The sequence below is a fragment of the Notechis scutatus genome, chromosome 1, assembly GCF_049901735.1.
Source record: "Notechis scutatus isolate UNSWTSFEM ecotype Mainland chromosome 1, rNotScu1.2, whole genome shotgun sequence".
Taxonomy (NCBI): domain Eukaryota; kingdom Metazoa; phylum Chordata; class Lepidosauria; order Squamata; family Elapidae; genus Notechis; species Notechis scutatus.
In genome coordinates, this window is record NC_142009.1 from 234,820,795 (window position 1) to 234,843,219 (window position 22,425).

The following is a 22,425-nucleotide window of genomic DNA, read 5'->3' on the forward strand; positions in this document are numbered from 1 at the left end:
GGTGAAATAATTTCACCTGCAATTCAAAGAAATGATCAAACTAATTACAAATATATCAAAAACTAGTTATTTATGCTTAAAGTTAGCTTATTTTTATAGTAGTTATTTAAATTGTACTGTTTGGCTTCCAAACATGAAAGAATCTGTGACATAGGTTGGCTTTTTTTCTTTTTTTGGTGGTACCTTTGAGCGAATCTTGATTCCTGGCAATTTCCTGAACAAGTCCATGAAACCTTCTTGGCAAGATTTTTGGAAGTGGTTTGTCCTTGCCTTCTTCCTAGTGCTGAGAAAGATTGACTGGTCCAAGATCACCCAATTAACTTCATGTCTAAAATGGGAGTAGAACTCACACTGTCAGTTTCTAGCCTAGTGTCTTAATCACTATACCGAATTGGCTATCTGAGACAAATTTAACTAATGCAATATTATGCTATCCAAAAACAAAACAATCAGTACAACAATATGTATTTTGTAGCTTATAAACACAAAAGTAAGAGTTAAAAGGACAACATATATAAATCTGTTTAGTTTTTTTAAATTATTATGGAAATATTCAGAGATAACTGAAGAGAATGAATATTGAGAAATTTTGTGTTTCAATATTTTGTAATTCTGCTTACCTATTGGAAGTTTTTAAAATCAATTCAGTTGGCTTTCAAATGTTTTTGTCTTCCATATATAGGAACTTTGGAACACATTTTTGCTTCAGAATATAGCAGCCAAGGCACATTAATAGACAATATAGTAAGTATACTTATTGCATTTATACAGAAATATGTATGTATAAGGATTCCTAGATCATCATGTCAGTCTGCTTTGGGTGATAGGTGAAGACTAAAGAGTCTATTTATACTGGATTCAAAATTAAAAGTAAACTTGCTTGTTTTATCTTCCCAGCATGATTTGGGAGAGCTGCTAATCCAACCATAAAAGCCTGTCTTGGGACTACCTATTCTCTAAAAAAATAACATTTCATCACAATTCCTTCCATTGCTTTCTTCTACCTTCTTTTTAATTATCCTACCTGAAGAAAAGTTCTTGGAAACTTTATAGTTCAAACATAAATAACTATTTTTTAGAATTAAATTTTCAGGTGATCTAAAGAAATTAATTCTGTAGGGGTTAAAATTAAATGTTCTTAACCCTTCAGAGCTATGTAGCCAATAAATTACACATCAATTGCAAACATGATAAATAACTTCTTTGTCACTAGACTATCCTTTAGGGAAGGTAAATGAAAACTAGATTCCTAGATGCAACTTCTTTTTTTATAGCTCTAGTTCAAATAAATACTGTAGGAACAAACAATTGAATAAACTTTTATTGCCACATATAGTTCAGTCTATTTCAGATACAGTTTCAGGTTCAGTGCAGAAAACACTCCAAAAATACCTTGTTTTATAAATATGTTAACTGCACATGACAAAGAGTGCAGCTCTTTAAGCCAGAATGAGGCCTTCAGTACTAGACAAATTCTTCCTCTTGCTTACTTGTACACTTTTGATCTATTCTTTATAAAGAATATTTTTGTCTGGCCTTTCTACTGTGGAATTTTCTGTCTCTTTAATTCCATCTCCATAATCATCCAGTCATTCACTTCTATTTAGCTTGCCACCCATCTTGCAAGAGGGACTCTGGGAGGTAAGTTCAGATAACACAATTTAAAACTTCATTACAAACTATTTATATTAACTAAAACAAACAAACAAAAACAAAAGCATAAAAAGGCAACCAACAATAGCCAATCAACCGATACATCTTGGACTGGTGATTCCCGTCCAGGAAAATAGCAGGGCTTAAGAGCTTTCCGAAAGCGTGGCAGGGTCAGGGCCAACCTAATCTCAGACACTAGGGCTCTCCAAAGGGCATGTGCTGCCACAGACAAGGCAGAAATAATACCTGTTAACAGGCGCCTTCTCTGTACTCTGCAATTACCACCTTTGATTAATACTTTTCATTTTCACACATTTTGTACATTCTTCCAATAAATTACATTTCCTCTCATCCTAAACTCAGCTGACTTATCCTGTTGATAACTGTTAACATTCTTTTACCTCTGAAGAAAAAACAGGACTTGCTAATGTAGTTTTATAGTATTTATTTTCTCATCTACTATAATGTAAGCTAGTAACTCTAATACATTTTCCACATCACACCAGCTCTAGTAATCTTAATGTCAGTTCAGTTCCATGCTTTCTTCAATGTTAAATTTGACTCTGAAATTAAATTCTCTGAACTCTTCCTTTACATCTTTCTTCTTCCTGTTAATCCCACCTAAAAATTTCACTACCAAATCTATTTTTCGATCTGTCCATTGTCTTTGATAGACAATTGTTCTCATTTGTAAACTTCCAAAGTTTCTGGCACCAAACCTTTTTTAAAAACTATGTTAGCACTGTTAGGTAGTGGAATTCTGCTTTTCTTCTCTGTTTTTGGCCCATCTCTTTCCTTATACATTACTTCTGGGCTTTCAGTACGATTTATATTCCAGTTGTGGCCAGTGTTCATCACTAGCACAGAACAAGGAGAAATATATCGTTTCTATTTTCTGTTTTATCCTTATGCTTCTTAGGAAAGCAATTTATAGATTTATTTAAGTCTTATGGCTTTTATTTTACCACTTAAATGGTTAATGTCAGTAAATATAATATAATTATATATTTAATGAATTACATTTTATGGCACAAAAATGCAATCAAGATTTTTTTTTCTTATAGCAGCAAAGCACTTCTAGACATTCCCCATCCTCAAGCTTAGAAAAGTCTTAATGAACAGCAAATATGTTCCAGCCTCACAGACCAAGAATGCAAGATCTTACATAGAAACTAAATACTGCTGTCAAATCCTTGGTGAAATTGGTTTTTTATTTGCTGTCTATGAAAATTTTCTACATTTCAATCTTTTACAAAATGTTATATAGATGAAGCAGCTAATAAAATAACACCAAAAGGACCACTGAAATTGTTTTAGGACTTTTGAAATATTTGATGTTATTTCAGTTGTTACAATTTCTGTAATAAATTTTTTGAACTGATTTTATGGTTCTGTGATTTTCAAAATATTTTTATCAATATGGAATAATTTCTTTACTAGCACTGATGTTACCTAGTAATGAAAAGTCTGCAAGACAATGAAATCTCTGCAAGAAAACAACCAAGCTCAAAGAACATCAAGGATCCCTCATTTCAACCCCAAGCTACAAATATTCTCATTTATTGGTAAAATAATTTCCATTTATATTATTGCCTACTGAAATTTATTCTGGCTATTTTACACAGAAAAAAAAGTTTGCAGCAAATAACCTTTTAACATTTAATATAGCATAAGGTTAATGCTGTAAAGTTCTGTTTTCCATAGGAACATGAATCAAGGCAACGTGGTTGTGGTTAAATAAGAGATGACAAGACTGAACATCGACATCTTAGGAATCAGCGAACTAAAATGGAAAGGAATAATGGGTGAATTTAATTCAGATGACCATCAGGTATACTACTGCGGGTAAGAATCCCTCAGAAGAAATGGAGTAGCCTTTATTGTTATGTCTCACCTGTATCCACAGGTGAGAATCCAAAGTTCCAGAGTTCAAATATTCAAGCAAAACAAAACCAGACCGAAAAGAGTTAACTGCTGTTTTCACAGTCCTTGGCAGTCTTCCTGGAATCTGTCTGGCAAGTCTGAATTGTCCATAAATCGACGGCTGCTTCAAGCACTTTGCTTCAAGTGGGGGAGAGGCGTTAACACGCTCCTTATATATCCCCTGAAGGGGCATGTCAGTCTCTTTAATTAATCCTTGGCTGGACGTCTCTTTTCTAATTGAGATTGACGTCTCAATCTTCTCCTAGTCCTAGCATCAAGCCAGCATCTGGCAGTTTCATCATCGCTTGAAGCCTCTGGCACACTTTCCTGATTAACAGTTAACACCTGAGGTGCAATCAGGGAGGGAGTTCCAGAAGAGGAAGACGCCTCTGAAACTTCTAATAAATCAGGCTCATCTCTCAGATTCAACTCCTCCTCCTCCCCCAGACTCCTCTCAATGTCGCTCAGTAATGCAGGCTCGAATCTCAATGCCAGATCTTCTTCATCACTCGAGCCTACATCTGCTGACTGACCTGGTTCAAACATCGGAGGCACAACACTTTATAGTCAATAAAAGAGTAGGAAAAGCAATACTGAGATACAGTCCCCAAAATGACAGAATGATGTCAGTTTGAAACCAAGGCAAACCATTCAATATCACAGTAGTCCAAGTCTATGCCCCAACCACTGGTGCTGAAGAGGATGAAATTGACCAGTTCTATGAAGCCCTACAGCACCTTGTAGAATTAACACCAAAAAAATGATGTCCTTATCATCATGGGGAATTGGAATGCTAAAGTAGGAAGCCAAAAGATAACCGGAATAACAGGCAAGTTTGGCCTTGGAGTACAAAATGAAGCAGGGCACAGGCTGACAGAATTTTGTCAAGAGAATATGGTCATAGCAAACACTCTTTTCCAACAACCCAAGAGACGGCTCTACACATGGACATCACACCAGACGCTCAACACAGAAATCAGATTGACTATGTGCTTTGCAGACAAAGATGGAGAAGCTCTATGCAATCAGTAAAAACAAGACCAGAAGCTGACTGTGGTTCAGATCATGAGCTTCTCATTTCAAAATTTAGGCTTAAATTGAAGAAATTAGGGAATAACACTAGGACACTCATGTATGAACTAAATCATATTCCTGATGAATATACAGTAGAGGTGACAAATAGATTTAAGAAATTAGATCTGATAGACAGAGTGCCTGAAGAACTATGGACAGAGGTCTGCAACGTTGTACAAGAGGTAGCAACTAAAACCATCCCAAAGAAAAAGAAATGCAAGAAAGCAAAATTGCTATCTGAGGAAGCTTTGCAAATAGCTGAGGAAAAAAGGGAAGTGAAAGGCAAGGGAGAAAGAAAAAGATACACCCAATTGAATGCAGAATTCCAGAGAATAGCTAGAAGAGATAAGAATGCATTCTTAAATGAACAGTGCAAAGAAATAGAAGAAAACAATAGAATAGGGAAGGCCAGAGATCTCTTCAAGGAAATTGAAATATGAAGGGAATGTTTCATGCAAAGATGGGCATGATACAGGATCAAAATTGCAGAGGCAGAAGAGATTAAGAAGAGGTGGCAAAATTATACAGAAGAACTATACAAGAATGAGCTTAACGTCCCTAATAACCATGATGGGGTGGTCACTGACCTTGAGCCACACACCCTAAAATCAGAAGTCAAATGGGTCTTAGGAAATCTGAGCAACAACAAAGCTTGTAGAGGTGACAGTATTCCAGCTGAGTTATTCAAAATCTTAAAAGATGATGCAGTAAAAGTGCTAGCAAATGTGGAAAAAACAGGAGGCACAGGATTGGAAAAGGTCAGTTTACATTCCAATTTCAAAGAAAGGCAATGCCAAAGAATGTTCAAACTATTGCATCATTGCACTCATTTCACATGCTAGTAAAGTTATGCTTAAAATCCTACAAGCTAGACTCCAGCAGTATTTGGATCGTGAAGTACCAAAAGTACACGCTGGATTTCAAGGAGTCAGAGGAACTAGAGATCAAATTTCCAACATACGCTGGATTATGGGGAAAACTAGAGAGTTCCAGAAAAACATCTGCTTAATTGACTATGCTAAAGCTTTTGATTGTGTGCATCACAACAAATTGTGGCAAGTTCTTAAAGAGATGGGAGTACCAGACCATCTTATTTGTCTCTTGAAAAACCTATATGTGGGTCAAGAAGCAACAGTGAGAACTGGACACGGAACTACTGATTGGTTCAAAATTGGGAATGGAGTCCAGCAAGGCTTATACTGTCACATTGCCTATTTAACTTTTTGCAGAGCACATCATGAGAAAGGCAGGGCTAGATGAATCAAAAGTTGGAATTAAGATTTCTGGAAGAAACAACAACCTCAGATATGCAGATGATACCACTCTAATGGCAGAAAGTGAAGAGGTACTAAAGAGCCTCTTGATGTGTGTGAAGAAGGAGAGTGCAAAAGTTGGCTTGAAACTCAAAATTAAGAAAACTACGATCGTGGCATCCGGCCCTCTCAATTCCTGGCAAATAAATGGGGAAGAAATAAGAGGTAGTGACCAATTTTATTTTCCTGAGCTCCAAGATCACCGCAGATGGGGACTGCAGCCAAGAAATTAAAAGACACTTGCTCCTGGGGAGGAAAGCTGTGACAATTCTAGACAGCATACTAAAAAGCAGAGACATCATCCTGCCAACAAAAGTGTATAGTCAAGGGTATGGTTTTCTCAGTTGCAATGTATGGCTGTGAAAGTTGGACCATAAGAAAGATTGAGCGCCAAAGAATTGAGGCCTTTGAACTATGGTGCTGGAGAAGACTTCTGCGAGTCCCTTGGACTGCAAGGCGGTCAAACCCGTCAGTCCTAGAAATCTACCCTGACTGCTCTTTAGAAGGCCAGATCCTGAAGATGAAACTCAAATACTTTGGCCACCTAATGGGAAGGAAGGACTCACTGGAGAAGAGCCTTAATGCTGGGAAAGATTGAGGGCAATAGAAGAATGGGACGGCAGAGAATGGCAGATGGGCATAAAAAAATCCATGGCATCTTAAAACATTGTATCTTCATGCCATCAAATGTAGCAGTCAGTTCTGAAACAATTGTTTCCATTTCTATCATTATAAATTGCAAGCATAGATTATTCTGAAAAGAGGTTAGAACTCTTGTAATTTTAAATAGAATAATGTAATTGTCTTCCTTTAAAAAAAAAAAAAAAGCCAAGATAGCTTCTGAGAAGCAGAGAGAAATGGATCCAACATATTGATTTGGGAAGTTAAAGGGATGCACATATGGGATTTCAGGACTTGTGCACTATTAAGTTGTCAAAAATTTTCCAGAACTAAAAGTTTTTGACTGGAACACCACTCCCACTGTAGCATGCCCATAAAGGCAAGGCTTCAACTGTTCTTGTACATCTGACATCCACAAAGATAGCATCTCAGAAATCCAAAAGTTTCAGGGTGCCCAGGATTTTTTGGGTGTAGTTGCATAGTGTTTGGTCAGTATGACTCCTCTTGCTGCAGGATAAAGTGGACTGTTTTCAAATAAAAAATCTCAGGAGAGCAGGAAAGCTCTATGAATAACAGTTGCCAGATTAAAAAAATAATCTGATAGCAAGACCTTAAATGCTGATCTGTTTATACAGCTTTTCCATTAATTTCCCAGTGATGAATTCCGTAATGACTGTATGACTTTAATTTCTCTGATAGTTCATTAATTTTTTATGTGAACAGGAATGTCTGAAACATTGGATTTCTTTCTTTTTAGTCTTATATTTTCCCCTATTTCTATCTAATTTCTATCTGGCTACAACCAAAAGATTTGTATGTTGAATAATTACAAGCCAATTCTAAATGATAAAAAAAATAACCCTGACCAGAACCAGCGATGGAGTATCCTTTACTCCTCTATATCATTGTCTCTTTTGAACCAATGGCACCATATTTTGTCCAAGGAGGCATTTACTACTGCCCTAACCAGGCTCCTGTCAACTTCCTGTTGGCTTTCACCATCAGACTGGGTAGGACATAAAATATGCCTATTTTTATTCTGATTTCATATTCACATTGACAGTAACTCTGCTTCTAGGGCTGCAACACATTGATTTCTCACCCTTCCCAATCTGGTTTATAGCCATGTGTTTCTTAAATATTGTGCTTCTGATTAACAGCTGTTACAAAATCACAAGGTGCTACTCTGCATTGCCAATTTCACCATCCTTCATGTTATGTCCAACACAGTTCCTTTTGTCAGAGTTAACAGGTGATTGTTACCCTTTATAATGTCTTTCTCAACTAGGGGAAAGTTATTTTACAGCTAGAGAACAGCACTTTTTAGTCCTTAAGGTGGCTGGTTTTAATTATTCCTCCTAATACCACTGAAATAACTACTTCCACCCATTTCATCTTTTGGTTTTTCAAATGTGAGATTTTAGCATCTTTTTCATGATTCAAGACTAATTAGATGTATCTTTACTATTCATCTAAAATATCCTAATATTTATTTGGTATCAGGGCCCTTTTATCTGGTTTCTATGCAGTATTTCTCAAAATGGGTAGCAACAACTGGAATGGGTTGCCTTCAAAAGTTGTGGGTGCTCCATCACTGGAGGTTTTTAAGAGATTGGACAGCCACTTGTCCAGAATGGTATAGGGCAGTGATGGCAAACCTTTTCAGCACTGTGCCCAAACTGGAATGTGTGCGCGCGTGCTGGAAACCCTAAGACCAGCTGGCTGGCTAATGTGCCTGCAGGTCAGCTGGTCTTCAGGTTTCCAGCACGCGTATACACATTGGCCAGCTGGTATTCAGGTTTCCGGCGCACAAAGATCAGCTGGTCAGTGCTGGAAACCAGAAAAGCAGCCAGTGATGGCATGCGTGCCCACGAAGAGGGCTCTGCATGCCACCTCTGGCACACGTGCCATAGGTTCGCCATCACGGGTATAGGGTATCCAGCTTATGCAGGGGTTTGGACTTGAAGAGCAAGTACCATGTACGGATAAATGCATTGTCATGGTGAGAATGAGGTTTAAGAAAAGAAAAAGAAAAGAAAATACAGTGAATGCTGTTGATATAAATTACTTTTTAGTTGAATTTCTCATTTTGACTCCTCCCTTTAATTTATTTCATTATTTCTTACCCTCTTTGTATAGGTCACACAATTATGCATATTCTAACATCAAAATGAAGGCCATGTACATATACAGAAGCAATGAGAAAATAAAAGTACCAGTATACATTTGTTTTTATTTCTGTATGCAATGTAATATTAGGCACATAGCTTGGGACACTTTCTAAAATAAATCATTGGCCATTGTTTAGAGTATCCTTTTGGCTTTTAAATACTGGTCAGGAAAACATATGATGTAAAAATACATGAATAACTTCTTTTGAAAGAAAGAAAAGTGGATTTTGCACCTAAAAGTTGCAAGAGGTGTTCTTTAACCCTTCCACCAAAGAATGTGGCAATATACATTATATTGCTTCTGTTTGAAAAGGCGGCTGGAATTTTATGACATAGAAAATTATAAATTACAATTAGTTTCCATAATCACTATATATATATACACAACCCAGTTATGAAAAAAACTGGTTTAAAACTTACAAATGAAATCTTCACACAGATCAAAACAGTGAAAATATAACAATTAACATGCTCAAGTGCCCAATTTGGATATTTAAAGACATTTTATCTTTAAAATATGAACTTTAATTACAAGAGCAGCATGGGCATTTGTTATATTTATTTGATTTGTCAAAAGGATTACAGTGTTTTAAATATGAAGATTGTTTCAAAATGGGTAATTTTGTAATGCTCTAAATTAAAGTACATCTTGGTGAATGGGTTAAAAAAGGTGAGTCTTAAAAATACACAACAAGCCATGTGCACTTCAAAAATATTCTAGTGTTTCACCTGTAAGGTATTGTTTCAAGCAAACAAGACTTAACAGAACATATGGCTTTACAGTAACATCAATCTGTCAACTAAGCTGTAGTAATAAATACTTAAAATCTCTACTGATAGACTTACATTTTGATCTGGTTTAAACAATACAGAAAACAATTACCAGTTGAAAGCCTGCTGTAGTATGTCAAACACAAAAAAATCTTTTTAAATCATTGTTTTAAATCTAAAGCAACCAAACATTTAAAGGGCATTGCATTTGAACAATTTCTTTGCCAAAATGAAAGAAAAATAGACTTAAAAATGTTTTGGGTGAAAAATTATGAAAATTGCTACATACTTTGGTCACTAATTGTCAAATAGTATGCCTCAAATACATTAGATTTATGTATTCACTTTTTTATATAAAACTATTCTTACAGCCATTTTTAACTATAGTATCATTACTAATGTTACTTGGGTGGCAAGTTCTTATTTCACAATCACCCATCATTTAGAACAATACAATATAAACATACGCAAAAATTTCTTGGTATTCTTCAATGTGCAATTTTTACACTTATGAATTTCTGTACAATGTCTCAAAATCTAGAATATAAATGTTGCTGGTCCTGATCACTTGTGAAATTAAATGCAGCAGTGACTGGCTCCAATAGGTTCTAGATGAAATCCTCAAGAATCAAATCTTGAAATCAGTTCATATTCTTCAGTTATAATCTGTCAATATCACAAATCATACAGGGCCATTAACAGATGCCTCTGCTAGAATGGTTTGTTGATCAGTCCTAAGGAGATCAAAGAAGTATCAGATTGTTAGAAGAGTACACAATGATTTTGAACGCTGAAAAACGTTAATCAAATTACTTTTAGATTTGTTTAAAAACATGGAATAGACCTTATGTGATATATTTGCTAACTAAATGGAAGAATTCAGCATAACAACAAAGATTTGCCTTGTGAATTTTCCCTGACTTCCCAGGAAGTGACCTAGGACACATTGGAGATCACTACATAAAGCTTAGGCTTCAAATTTGGCCCCACAGATTGCTAATCTTTCCCGTAGGATATCAGCATTTTTACCGATCCAATTTTTGCCACAGCACTGAGATTTCAGAAATTGGTTGCTGCTGCCAATCCTCTTTTAAAATAAAAAGTTGGAAAACAAGAACAAATTTTCCTCAACATGATGAGCTTTTAGCTGCATGTAATTCTGCCAGCAATTGCCATATAATTCATGCAGTAATATAGGCCATAATTTAGCAATGACCTCACTGCATTTATATTTTTGGAAATGCAGTAAAATTAATAATTTATTTAATTATATTTTATTTTAATAAGGAGCAATTAGATATACACTGCTCAAAAAAAATAAAGGGAACACTTAAACAACACAATGTAACTCCAAGTCAATCACACTTCTGTGAAATCAAACTGTCCACTTAGATAGCAACACTGATTGACAATCAATTTCACATGCTGTTGTGCAAATGGAATAGACAACAGGTGGAAAGCATAGGCAGTTAGCAAAACATCCCCAATAAAGGAGTGGTTCTGCAGGTGGTGACCACAGACCACTTCTCAGTTCTTATGCTTTCTGGCTGATGGTTTGGTCACTTTTGAATGCTGGCGGTGCTTTCACTCTAGTGGTAGCATGAGATGGAGTCTACAACCCATACAAGTGGCTCAGGTAGTGCAGCTCATCCAGGATGGCATATCAATGCGAGCTGTGGCAAGAAGGTTTGCTGTGTCTGTCAGTGTAGTGTCCAGAGCATGGAGGCACTACCAGGAGACAGGCCAGTGCATCAGATGTGGAGGAGGCCGTAGGAGGGCAACAACCCAGCATCAGGACCGCTACCTCCGCCTTTGTAGAAAGGGACAGAAGGAGCACTGCCAGAGCCCTGCAAAATGACCTCCAGAGGGCCACAAACGTGCATGTGGCTGCTCAAACGGTCAGAAACAGATTCCATGAGGGTGGTGTGAGGGCCCGACATCCACAGGTGGGGGTTGTGCTTACAGCCCAACACCGTGCAGGACGTTTGGCATTTGCCAGAGAACACCAAGATTGGCAAATTCGCCACTGGCGCCCTGTGCTCTTCACAGATGAAAGCAGGTTCACACTGACCACATGTGACAGATGTGACAGGGTCTGGAGACGCTGTGGAGAACGTTCTGCCTGCAACATCCTCCAGCGTGACCAGTTTGGCAGTGGGTCAGTAATGGTGTGGGTGGCATTTCTTTAGGGGGCCGCACAGCCCTCCATGTGCTCGCCAGAGGTAGCCTGACTGCCATTAGGTACCAAGATGAGATCCTCAGACCCCTCGTGAGACCATATGCTGGGGCGGTTGGCCCTGGGTTCCTCCTAATGCAAGACAATGCTAGACCTCATGTGGCTGGAGTGTGTCAGCAGTTCCTGCAAGACGAAGGCATTGATGCTATGGACTGGCCTGCCCGTTCCCCAGACCTGAATCCAAGTGAGCACATCTGGGACATCATGTCTCGCTCCATCCACCAACGCCATGTTGCACCACAGACTGTCCAGGAATTGGGGGATGCTTTAGTCCAAATGTGGGAGGAGATCCCTCAGGAGACCATCCGCCACCTCATCAGGAGCATGCCCAGGCGTTGTAGGGAGGTCATACAGGCATGTGGAGGCCACACACACTACTGAGCCTCATTTTGACTTGTTTTACAGACATTACATCAAAGTTGGATCAGCCTGTAGTGTTTTTTTCCACTTTAATTTTGAGTGTAACTCCAAATCCAGACCTCCATGGGTTGCTAAATTTGATTTCCACTGATAATTTTTGTGTGATTTTGTTGTCAGCACATTCAACTATGTAATGAACAAAGTATTTAATAAGAATATTTCATTCATTCAGATCTAGGATGTCTTACTTTTGTGTTCCCTTTATTTTTTTGAGTAGCGTATTAAGCTGAAGGTGTTAATTGTATGTTTATATTTTGAAGTTTATCTGTATCACATAGGAGTTGACTTTCAAGGAAAATGTACTTCCAGTCAAAAGACTTGGTGTTTAGCATTAGAAAGACAAATACATGGCTCCAATGATTGCAAATTAATTAATATTGATTAGTGATAGATGACAGTAATGAACAATTAGCTTCAATTTATCGATAATTGTGTGTTTGTAAATTTTTAAAATGGGTCCATTTGTGCAAGTTGGATGGCTGATTAACCATCAGACTGGATTCTCAATTCCACCACTGTTGGAACTAGATGAGATCAAGAGACCGTTTTCTAGGTTCGAGTTTTGTCAGAATATGAATCTGTTTGAATTTTGATCTGCTGGAATGCAAACAAATTGAATAGAGCAGCTCTCATTTCATATACATACACTGTGCACAATATAAACATGACTTGGTAACAATAAGATACCTCTGCTCCAGGTTGCTGCAAGTGGGCTGCGGAGCTACAGGACTTTCTTCTCCAACATCTGCATTCTCTTCCACCACATATTTACAAGAAGCATCTTGCGAGGTAGACAGTTTTCCTTCCTCACTAATAAATAAATAAAATTACAGCTTTGTTTGTGCTTTAAATGTTTGTATTACCATGCAATAATGAAAGACTTGGGGGAAAGGATCCAGAGGTCACATGCACACAGAGTTTAGAAATGTGATTGAAACATGGAAAACAAGCACAAGATTGTTGTTTTTGTTGACATCCATCACTCCCATCAGTTTGTTTATTAAAAAGGAATTGGACAAGAAAAAATGCAGGAGAGAGTAGTAAAAAAAAGGAACAAAGAATGTAAATGGTGCCCAAAATGGAAAAAAAAACATGAATGATCCTTTACAGTACGTACCGATAGGATTTCAACACTCTGAAGCCACAGTGAAGGGGAAGGGTGGAAAAAACAGAAAAGTAATATAAAAAAGACTATCAAGATTTTCCCAGAAAAGAAGAATGTTCGGATCAAGTTTATCTAGGATGCAACAAAAATAGTAGTGGTATTGTTATTCAAATTCTTTAAACAAACTAGCAGTTTCTATGGCTAAGAACACTTGGGATATATTTTTAAAACTAAGCTACTCTTTGGACACCTATGGATTAATATTCAGTAATCAGAGGTCCCAACTGCAGCCTGAAGTAGGATTATCCAACAACAGTTTACAACCAATCTATTACCAGAAATCAGCCTCAATTTTCATGAAAGAGTATAAACTATTTTAATGCCTTCCTAAATGAAGAATACATTTGAAAACCACATGCTTAACTATGTGTTTTGTCCTTTTCCAGTATCCAAAGGAGTACAATTCACACACATTTGCACTATTCAATAAAAAGCACTCCAGAAAACAGGGAAGAAGTAAACCAGCAGCAACCTGTGGCTTGAAAAATCTACATGAATAGTATGCTTAAGTAATCATTATTCATATTTACAAAACAAGTATACAAAATATCCAGCATTTGGATCACTTTAGGAGGAAACAAAAGGACATTTTAAATTAATACCAACAAAAGAAAAGATAGTGGATTTAGCACTGGTGTTTCACAGTGCACAATCTAGCCAGTGCAGAGGCATCTCTTTTCACATGGTCTAGCAGCAGAACTAATGCAAGCAAGCTTCCTTTTTCTATATAGAAGAAAAAAATTACCCATCCAGATCTGGAGTGTGATGAAACTAGCAGAGTCAAATTATAAAACAAACAGTAACTGAACAGAAAAGGAGCAACAGAGGAAAATGCCTTATCCCAACCAATCTATTAAGTATAATAATCTACTGGGAGGATGAATTGTTTCAAAGAGATTTTTTCTAGTCTTATATAGCAATGGTAAGGTTTATCCCAGGATGCTTTAAACACAAAAAGTGTTTCTACCAAAAGCTTTGTCCTAAGAAAGGAGAAAGGAAAGAAAGCCACCGGGTTGATTGCTCTTTTATTAGTTACCCTGTTTTCACGAGTAGAGGCGAAGTTCAAAGAAAAACCAATCTTTCTTCATCAGCGAAAGCAAGTATTTAAAAGCTGGAAATACGATAGCATTTTTTTTAGTTTTTAACTATGTTTCATGAATTGTTCTGAGTGTCCTAAAGTCGTTGTATGAGATAGGAGTTTCATAAATAGATTAGATGATACATACATAGATGATAGATAGATAGATAGATAGATAGAGATAGAGATAGATATAGATATAGATATAGATAGATATAGATAGATAGATAAAGACAGACTGAGGTCTAAAATAATTTAGTCATTATAAAAGAATAAAAGTTTATCTGCATTTTGAAATCTTTCAAACTAAATGCTGATACATTTAGTATTTGAAATGATTTTTGTAACATGTCAAACGTTTACTTTAATTTTAGTTGCAATGTGTTTGTGGTTGGAAGGAAAAAATATGCTCCCAGCAAAAACAAGTGAATCTGAAGTTAAAATTTCAAACTTTTGGCTTGATCTAAGAGTTGAAATATATGGGTAATTTTGCAAACAGAATCTATTTGTAGAAATTAGAACATCATCAATAATATTCAGGATTAGCAGCTTCTGTATAAATTTTGATACTCCAGAGAGGATCAAATCCAGATGTAGAAATGGAGACTGAAACCATGTGAGAGTGCAACACAACCATGAGCACTAGATTCTAGAACCATGCTCCTGAGATTCAGACTAGAACAAACAGAATCAGATCATCTGCTTAATATTTGGTCCTTCAGTATGCCTGGTAAAAAAAAGCTGGTAATCAGGAAAAATAAATAGCAGCCAAAATGTCAGTCTCCTGAGACAACATTTATTGTCTTTGCTGGATTTCCAAAGTAATCACTGACAGCTCATAGTTTAATAGAGCTGCAAACATCCTAATTAACAAACCAAAGGAGAGCTGAATTATTAATGTTGTGGGATTCAAGGTTCACTGCACTTCATCTAAGCTGACTCAGCTTCATAACTTGAATATTTAACTAACATAAAACATCCTGCTCTCTGTTGCATTCTCATATCTAATATATACACATTAGTTAGTCTGGTTTTTTCTGTTTTAACATACTGTCCCTGTAAAATCCACTTGTAGGACATATTTTGTTTTATAAGCAGACCCCTCCCCCCCCCCAAACCACCCCAAGAATGTAAAAACAAATCTTGTTATGGGGATATTTACTTATAATTGAAGAATTCTGAGCCTAGGAATGCATTTTGAGTACCAAATTTAATTTAATTTAATTCTGTCCCAAATTTTCTTTCTTTATTTTAGATATACTATATACATCGTACCATACACTATATTTCATTGTCTCTCTCAAATAACTTAATAGTAAGAAGTTTTTTGCTACATTACTTCAAATCTGCACTAGCTGCGTTGGTTGCCAATTTGCTTCTGGATTCAATTCAAGGTATTAGTCATTACTTTTAAAGCCCTACACTGCATGGGTTCAGGGTATCTGAGGAGTGGTCTCACCCTGATGGGACAAGCCTTCCCCAGTCATGCCTATGGAAGAGGCTTTCTATGAATCCTGTCTAAAGAAACAAAAGCATATGGGATGAAGTAGAAGAGCCTTTTCTGCTGTGGCTCCATCCACCACTAGAAATGAGAACTGTCTCCTCCCTTTTGGCCTTCAGGAAGGGTATCAAAATCTGGCTTTGTTGATTGATCTGGGCCCGAAGGGAGGAACTCACTGCTAAAGGCAGCTGATGGAATAAGACCTCAACCGTGTCTCATCCATCTCTTGGCTCTTGTGTGATTTCAGTGCAGTTTTTAATATTTTAATGTTGGTTTCTTTTAATCTTTTAACTATTTTTCACTTGTTTTACAATTTGTAAGCCACCCAGAGTCACCTTATAGGAGAGATGGGGAAGGAAGGGGCAAAGCGAAAGAAAGAAAGAAAGAAAGAAAGAAAGAAAGAAAGAAAGAAAGAAAGAAAGAAAGAAAGAAAGAAAGAAAGAAAGAAAGAAAGAAGGAAGGAAGGAAGGAAGGAAGGAAGGAAGGAAGGAAGGAAGGAAGGAAGGAAGGAAGGAAGAAAGAAAGAAAGAAAGAAAGAAAGAAAGAAAGAAAGAAAGAAAGAAAGAAAGAAAGAAAGAAAGAAACTACAGGAATAGTGAAGGCCAAATTTTTGTAAACTGCTCAGATAATTTTGAAACAAGATGGGTGGCAAATAAATTTAATAAAAAAATAAAAATGGTTGTAAGGTACATATTTTCACAGCACTGTTTCGTTAGTGTACTGAAGGAAACACTGAAAGAAATCTGCAAGGATGGGTGAAGCCTCCTTTGGATTGTGTGAGTTCACTTCTTTTTCATTCCAGACTGTTTGTTGTCATTCTTGCCGTCTTGCATTCATTTTTTTCTTGTTTTGAACATTTTCACTTGGGAACCACTCAAGAATTGGGAATTAAATGGCATGTAAATAATAAGACATGGACCAAAAAAAAGAAACTGGTATGCTAATATTCAGGTCAGAATTTTGACCAAAAAAGGTGAACTGTAGAGCTAAATTTATAGAACTATCTCAAAATACAAGCTAAGGAAAAAAAGGCCCTTGTTGTGTGGCTATTGTATTAGCTCCGCGGAGTCTATTATTTTCAATAATTCCTTCAAAACTAGATTAGAACATTATTATTTTTAAATAAAAAGACGTAAACAGAAAGCACAGAAAAGACTTCAGAGGCTAATACATAAGAAAAAATAGTAACTATCAACTTAAAATTAAAAATCTGCCCAATGATATTCAGTGAAAATAGGAATACCTCATTTAATTGAACTTTTAGCACTCACAAAAAAAATCATTTTAAAATCCCAATTTCACAAAAAGCTTGTGCCAAATGGTTGTTTTAAATGGCTCAAGAATGCAACATTAGGCCACCTTTTAATATGATTAATGAAAATTCTTTAAACTTACAGGGCAGCAAAGGTTAATGCCTCACCTTTTGAAGACAGCAGTCTCAGTTTTAGCATCTACAGTAAGACTAAGAGTCTCCTTCATGCTGCCATTCATTACTGTTTCAGTCACTTTATCTGCATTTTCTGTATCATCTTCTCCATCAGAACCACCTTCCATTGAAATACTTCCTACATCTGAAAAAACAATTTGAAGAATGAAACTGGACAATTACTTTTTTATGTTTTAATATCTGTATTACTCTTCTATTCTGTGCTCAGCTATATGGAACTGTCAACAATAAGGAGAATAAACTTTTATATATTTAACTGATTGGTAAACTCTTATTGAGAGCTTACTTTCATAGTAGCAATTCTGGATAACAAGTAAGAATGGGGAGATGAGCAGTATAAATATTTAATTAATAAATAAAAATTTTAAAAATAATTCTGTTTAAAGCATCAACAAAAACCCAACAAAATAATAATGAAAGTCTTCAGAACCCATGTCAGAGAAAAGAACCTGTTGTGGAAACTACCAACACTGATAAATCATTGTCAAGTTCTCTAACATTTCCTTTTCACTTTCTACAAACTGGGATCAAAAATCATTTTTGCCCAAGCTGTGCTGATGGAGCTAGTTTCATAAAAAATGGCAGGCTTAGGGGTATAGCAGACACAACTCCATAGAACGACCAATTCCAAGGTCCTGTAAAATGGCATTTTCTCACCAGTGGAATATGCCGAGTCTTAATACCACACATTATTAATCAAAGTAATTCTTTTTTTTTTTGGAACAAATTTTATTAATTTTTAAAGACATACAAAACATAAACACACAAAACATAAAAAATCTCTTTTCTGAAAGTTGCTTAGTCCCGGGTTAAAACTAATCAAAATAATTCTAAGCTCTTACTTTCTGGCTGGGTCACAAGGGCAGCTACACTGGCATTCAGAGGATCCATTGGTTCGGTGTTGGTTTCCATTTCCACAGGTGAATTACTTCTCAAAGATTCTTTTGAACTTTAAAAACAAAGTAAGATAAATCGATGAATCAAATTTTCAATTATTTTCTGCAAGGAGTACACAGGATAGAATTCAGTTGGTCGCTTCTGTGTGATAACGCTAACTATTTGGAACAGGATTCTAGAGTATACTTGTGCTTATATTAATTGAGCAGCAAATAAAAGGTCATGTAAATATCAATGAGCATTTAAAACCTTATAGAAGTTTATATAAATTCTGAAAGATAAACTACGCTTTCTTTGAACCCTTACCTTTCAATTAGGACATAGAAGAAAAAGATTCAGCTATAGATTATTTTTTAATCCAGAAAACAAAAATATAATGTTCAACAGAATGAGATGCAGAAAAAAGGGGGATAATGATTGAGAGAAGAAGATAGAAAATGAAGATAGAAGCACATTTGAAGTGCCAGGGAAGAAAACGTTAGTGCTACTTGTTTTATCCTATTATCCAAGATTTTCTGCACAGAAATGAAATTAGCAACAAAATTAATGAGTCAATGAGGTTAGGTTTTTATTTTTATAGACTGAAATTTTCTCAGTAAAATAATTATTTTTGTGGGGGGAGGGGAACTGATACTACAATTCTGCACTTTATTGATGAAGTTCTGCAATGTGGTTTTGAGATGAGTGACAAAAAACTGACTTTGGACTCAAATGATGCCAACCATTTTCCCCCCTCAAATTGCACAACAGATAGATATTTTTCACCTAAACATGTGAATCTCTTACTACAGCTGCACTTTTAAAAGATGCCAAAGCAAACTAATGAGCTAATACTATAATTTCAAATATAAAATATGTAAAAATAAAGCATATGTTTTTTTCTTGTTTTTCTTTAATTTCATTTGTAGGTTTTGCAGGAATACAAAACTTTCCTACCTTACAGTGAAATCTGAAAAGGAAGCCCAACCAGTTTCTTTTGCTGGCATTGGTTCCTCTGTGCTCCATACATCAGATCCAACGGAATCCAGATTAGTGCCATGTGTGGTTTCCATAGGAACATCAAAGTTAGCTGACCAATTAGGTGCTGGAATAAATATAACATTACAAATATACCATGCTTCTCATATAATAAGGCCGGGTCTTATTTTTTTTTGAGCCCTGAAAAAATGGCTAGGCTGTCTTTTCGGGGGTGACTTAATTCCCCTCCCCTTGCATCTTCAGGCGGGCGGCGACGGCTTGGATGTTGACCTCGGCGTTGGTGGGGCACTTCGTATCGGGGTCAACGCAGGCAGCACCATATCCGGGTGTGCAACAAAAGTATTTCCTAACGGCAAGCCCCCCCCCCACCATTCCCCCCCATTTCGCATGTTTTAATATAGGCCTTAATTTGGGGGGAGGGGCTTAATTTCATTTCATGCCTATAAAACATGCTGGGACTTCCTATTGGGGGAGGCCGCATTGTTGGAGAAACAGGGTATTAGTTTCTAATATACTAAGCCCATAGCAAGGAAGTTTGTTTACATTTTAAACAAAATCAGAGGAAAATTGTCAACTGTATTATTTTTATGAATACTGAGAAAAAATAGAACTATTTTCTGTGTCATTTTAGAATATACCTCTTTACATTTTACGCATGTTCATTGTAATGGAAAATGTCTACAGATTGTCTTTCAGTACATACAGCCACCTGCTACAAGCCAAAAATACCAAGAGGGGGAAGGGGTGATGCACATGTTCCTAAGTCCCTCTGTACATCTATACATTGTCCTTGCATTGTGATATATTAAATATTGAGATTTTGGACCACCTTGGCAGCAACCATAACAGAAGCAATGTAAAAAAAATACTTCTCTTTTATTTTTATGGAGTTAACTTGAGGAAGTACAAATAATGGGGGGAAAAACAAGAAGGCCAAAGGCTTCCACTTTTTTTTTTTTTTTTAACAAATGAAAAAATCCAGTAAGGACAGTGCAATTCCTGCATCTGAATTTGAATGCATAAGAAACTGTGAAAAAAGCTACTTACTTTCATTCAAATCTACTTCCATTTTGTCTTCTGTATTGGTGCTTGATTCAAACAGGTCTTGCTTTGTTCCATCCTCTTCTTCAGAATCTGTACTCTCTTCACTGTCTGTACTGCCTGAACTTTTTATTTTAAAGAGACATATAACATGAATTTCCTCCCCTTCTCTTGTTAAGTAACCATTTTTAAAACTTAAAAACTTTGGAGGATTAAGAACAGGTGAGGAGGTCTGACTGATTCCTCCCCTTTGTTCATTAACATTATATAATGCTATAAAGAGAACTTTTTCACTGAACTCATGGTTGAATGCCCACTGATTTTAGCGCCATTCAATAGTAGAGTTTTCAGAAAACGTTTTACAGAGTGTTTTGCCCTCACACAAGCAGAGCAGCTCTCTGCTATTCATTAAAGTACTCAACTTTTTTCAGGCTTCATGATGAGCCTACAGGTCACTATTTCAAGAGTCACATTGATAAACCTGAAACCTATCAACACAATTACAGGGTATTTAAACAACATAGCAAAGCTAGACATTATGTTATGTTTGCCTCTTAGATAATATCAGGCAAATTCCAAAGGAATCATACAGAGGAATATGGACTCTTGTAAAGTCACTAGGTCTTGGAATGAAAAATCTAGTTACTTAACAATTTTACCCAGGCATTTCTGGGCAGTGTACGTAAATAAAATATAACTAAACTATATAAACTAATTTTAAAAACTGGTTATTGAGCCTTTAAAATTAAATTAGCAACCTATTCAACAAAACCATACCATGCTAGAGTCCAAGAGCCAGGTCTTCACAGTCTTCTGAAAGGCTAATGAGGAAGCGCCATCCATCCCTGGCGGGAGGGTGGACTGTTTCATAAGACACGTGTCAATGACAGAGACATATTGCTTTCTGACCTTATCAGGCGACACTGCATCACTGAGGGGACATGCATGCCCACTCTATCAGAACTAATGGGAGAGGCAAAAGCAATTGGGATAGGTAGTCCATGGGTTGCCTGACCCATGTCATGTTGGTCTTTATAGTGGCAACCAGAGCCTTGGATTTGCATCTGGAGGCCACCTAGGAGCCAGTGTAGCTCATGTAACCATATGAGCCATTTCTTCTCATAAGAAGAAATGTATAACTAACTCGACTCTACTGAACATCTTTTTTTTATTAGATGTGATAAACTGTAAGTGGGAAAGCTCAAGAAAGTAGGTGGCTGACTGAAGCCTTCTTTGTATTAATTTTAAAAGTGATCCTCAAAAAATATGATCAGACACCATCCTAAGTATCTTGATACATTAAATTAAAACAATTAACTTAAAGTATGTAAGTCCCATGCCACAAGAAGTTATGAAGGGTTCTGTTTTCGGCTGTTATATTTCAGAAGGCCTCTAACCACTGAGCAATATAAAAAGGAGGCAGTGCTGAAGGTCAAAATTTGCTCTGTCACTTACATTTCTGCCAGAGTAGGTTCAGTAAGAGGTCGTGACTAGCTATCAACAACAACAACAAAATAAAATGTTCCTGCTACAGTATTTGAAGATTACCTGGATCTTCTCTGAGATTCTGGAGTAAAAGCAATATGTTTCTCTTCCCAGATATCTTCTTCATCAGAGCCACCATCATCAAATTGCTGTATTCTCTCCTTGCAGCATGCTTCAAACAAAGCAATGTTGCCCTGAACATATGAAAAAGAGCACTATTAATAAATACTGATTTTTTTTTTCATTTATCATGCACTGTCTGTTGTGTAAATATGTATGTGTGCATATAGACAAAAGCCTCCTAAGGCGTAAAAGTTCAGATAATTATCTATAGGTTGGATGAAATAGTCATGTCAAATATGTCTAGTTGTCCCTCCCTCCAAGAACCTGCTTGCCTAATCTCTGATCCCAAATTAGTAAGGCTTAATAGAAAAAGAGAGAGGATGGGGGACGACGACTTTAAAATAAGAACACAAGAATTCCAGGTTTTCCTGCACTTTGTTGTGTTATCTGCATGTAAGTGAGCAAAGGCCTACCCCTTATGAGAAAACAGGCCAGCCTGAAAACTGTGTAGGCATTAGTCTTCTTATCGATGTAAAAATTATTCTTTACTCCAGGCTGGGGGGGGTCTCATTTCTCACCCCTCCCCCA

General features: G+C 36.5%; 1 protein-coding gene across 32 annotated transcripts in view; it reads right to left on the reverse strand.

Moving 5' to 3' along the window:
- Positions 1 to 8,797: 8,797 nt before the first annotated feature.
- PPP6R3 (protein phosphatase 6 regulatory subunit 3) overlaps positions 8,798 to 22,425 on the reverse strand; it is a 69,134-nt gene continuing 55,506 nt past the window's right edge. For 21 of the 32 annotated variants that reach the window (XM_087950751.1, XM_087950743.1, XM_087950736.1 and 18 more), the window contains 7 exons: positions 21,838 to 21,968; positions 20,296 to 20,414; positions 19,207 to 19,354; positions 18,216 to 18,322; positions 17,347 to 17,497; positions 12,870 to 12,992; positions 8,798 to 10,260 (listed from right to left, as the gene is read on the reverse strand). In XM_087950751.1, coding sequence (XP_087806877.1) covers positions 10,209 to 10,260; positions 12,870 to 12,992; positions 17,347 to 17,497; positions 18,216 to 18,322; positions 19,207 to 19,354; positions 20,296 to 20,414; positions 21,838 to 21,968 — 831 coding nt within the window. In that variant the 3' untranslated portion in view covers positions 8,798 to 10,208. Of the gene's footprint in view, positions 10,261 to 12,869; positions 12,993 to 13,299; positions 13,318 to 17,346; positions 17,498 to 18,215; positions 18,323 to 19,206; positions 19,355 to 20,295; positions 20,415 to 21,837; positions 21,969 to 22,425 lie in introns of all 32 variants that reach the window. The other 11 variants (XM_087950730.1, XM_087950724.1, XM_087950745.1 and 8 more) reach the window with 1 other exon arrangement.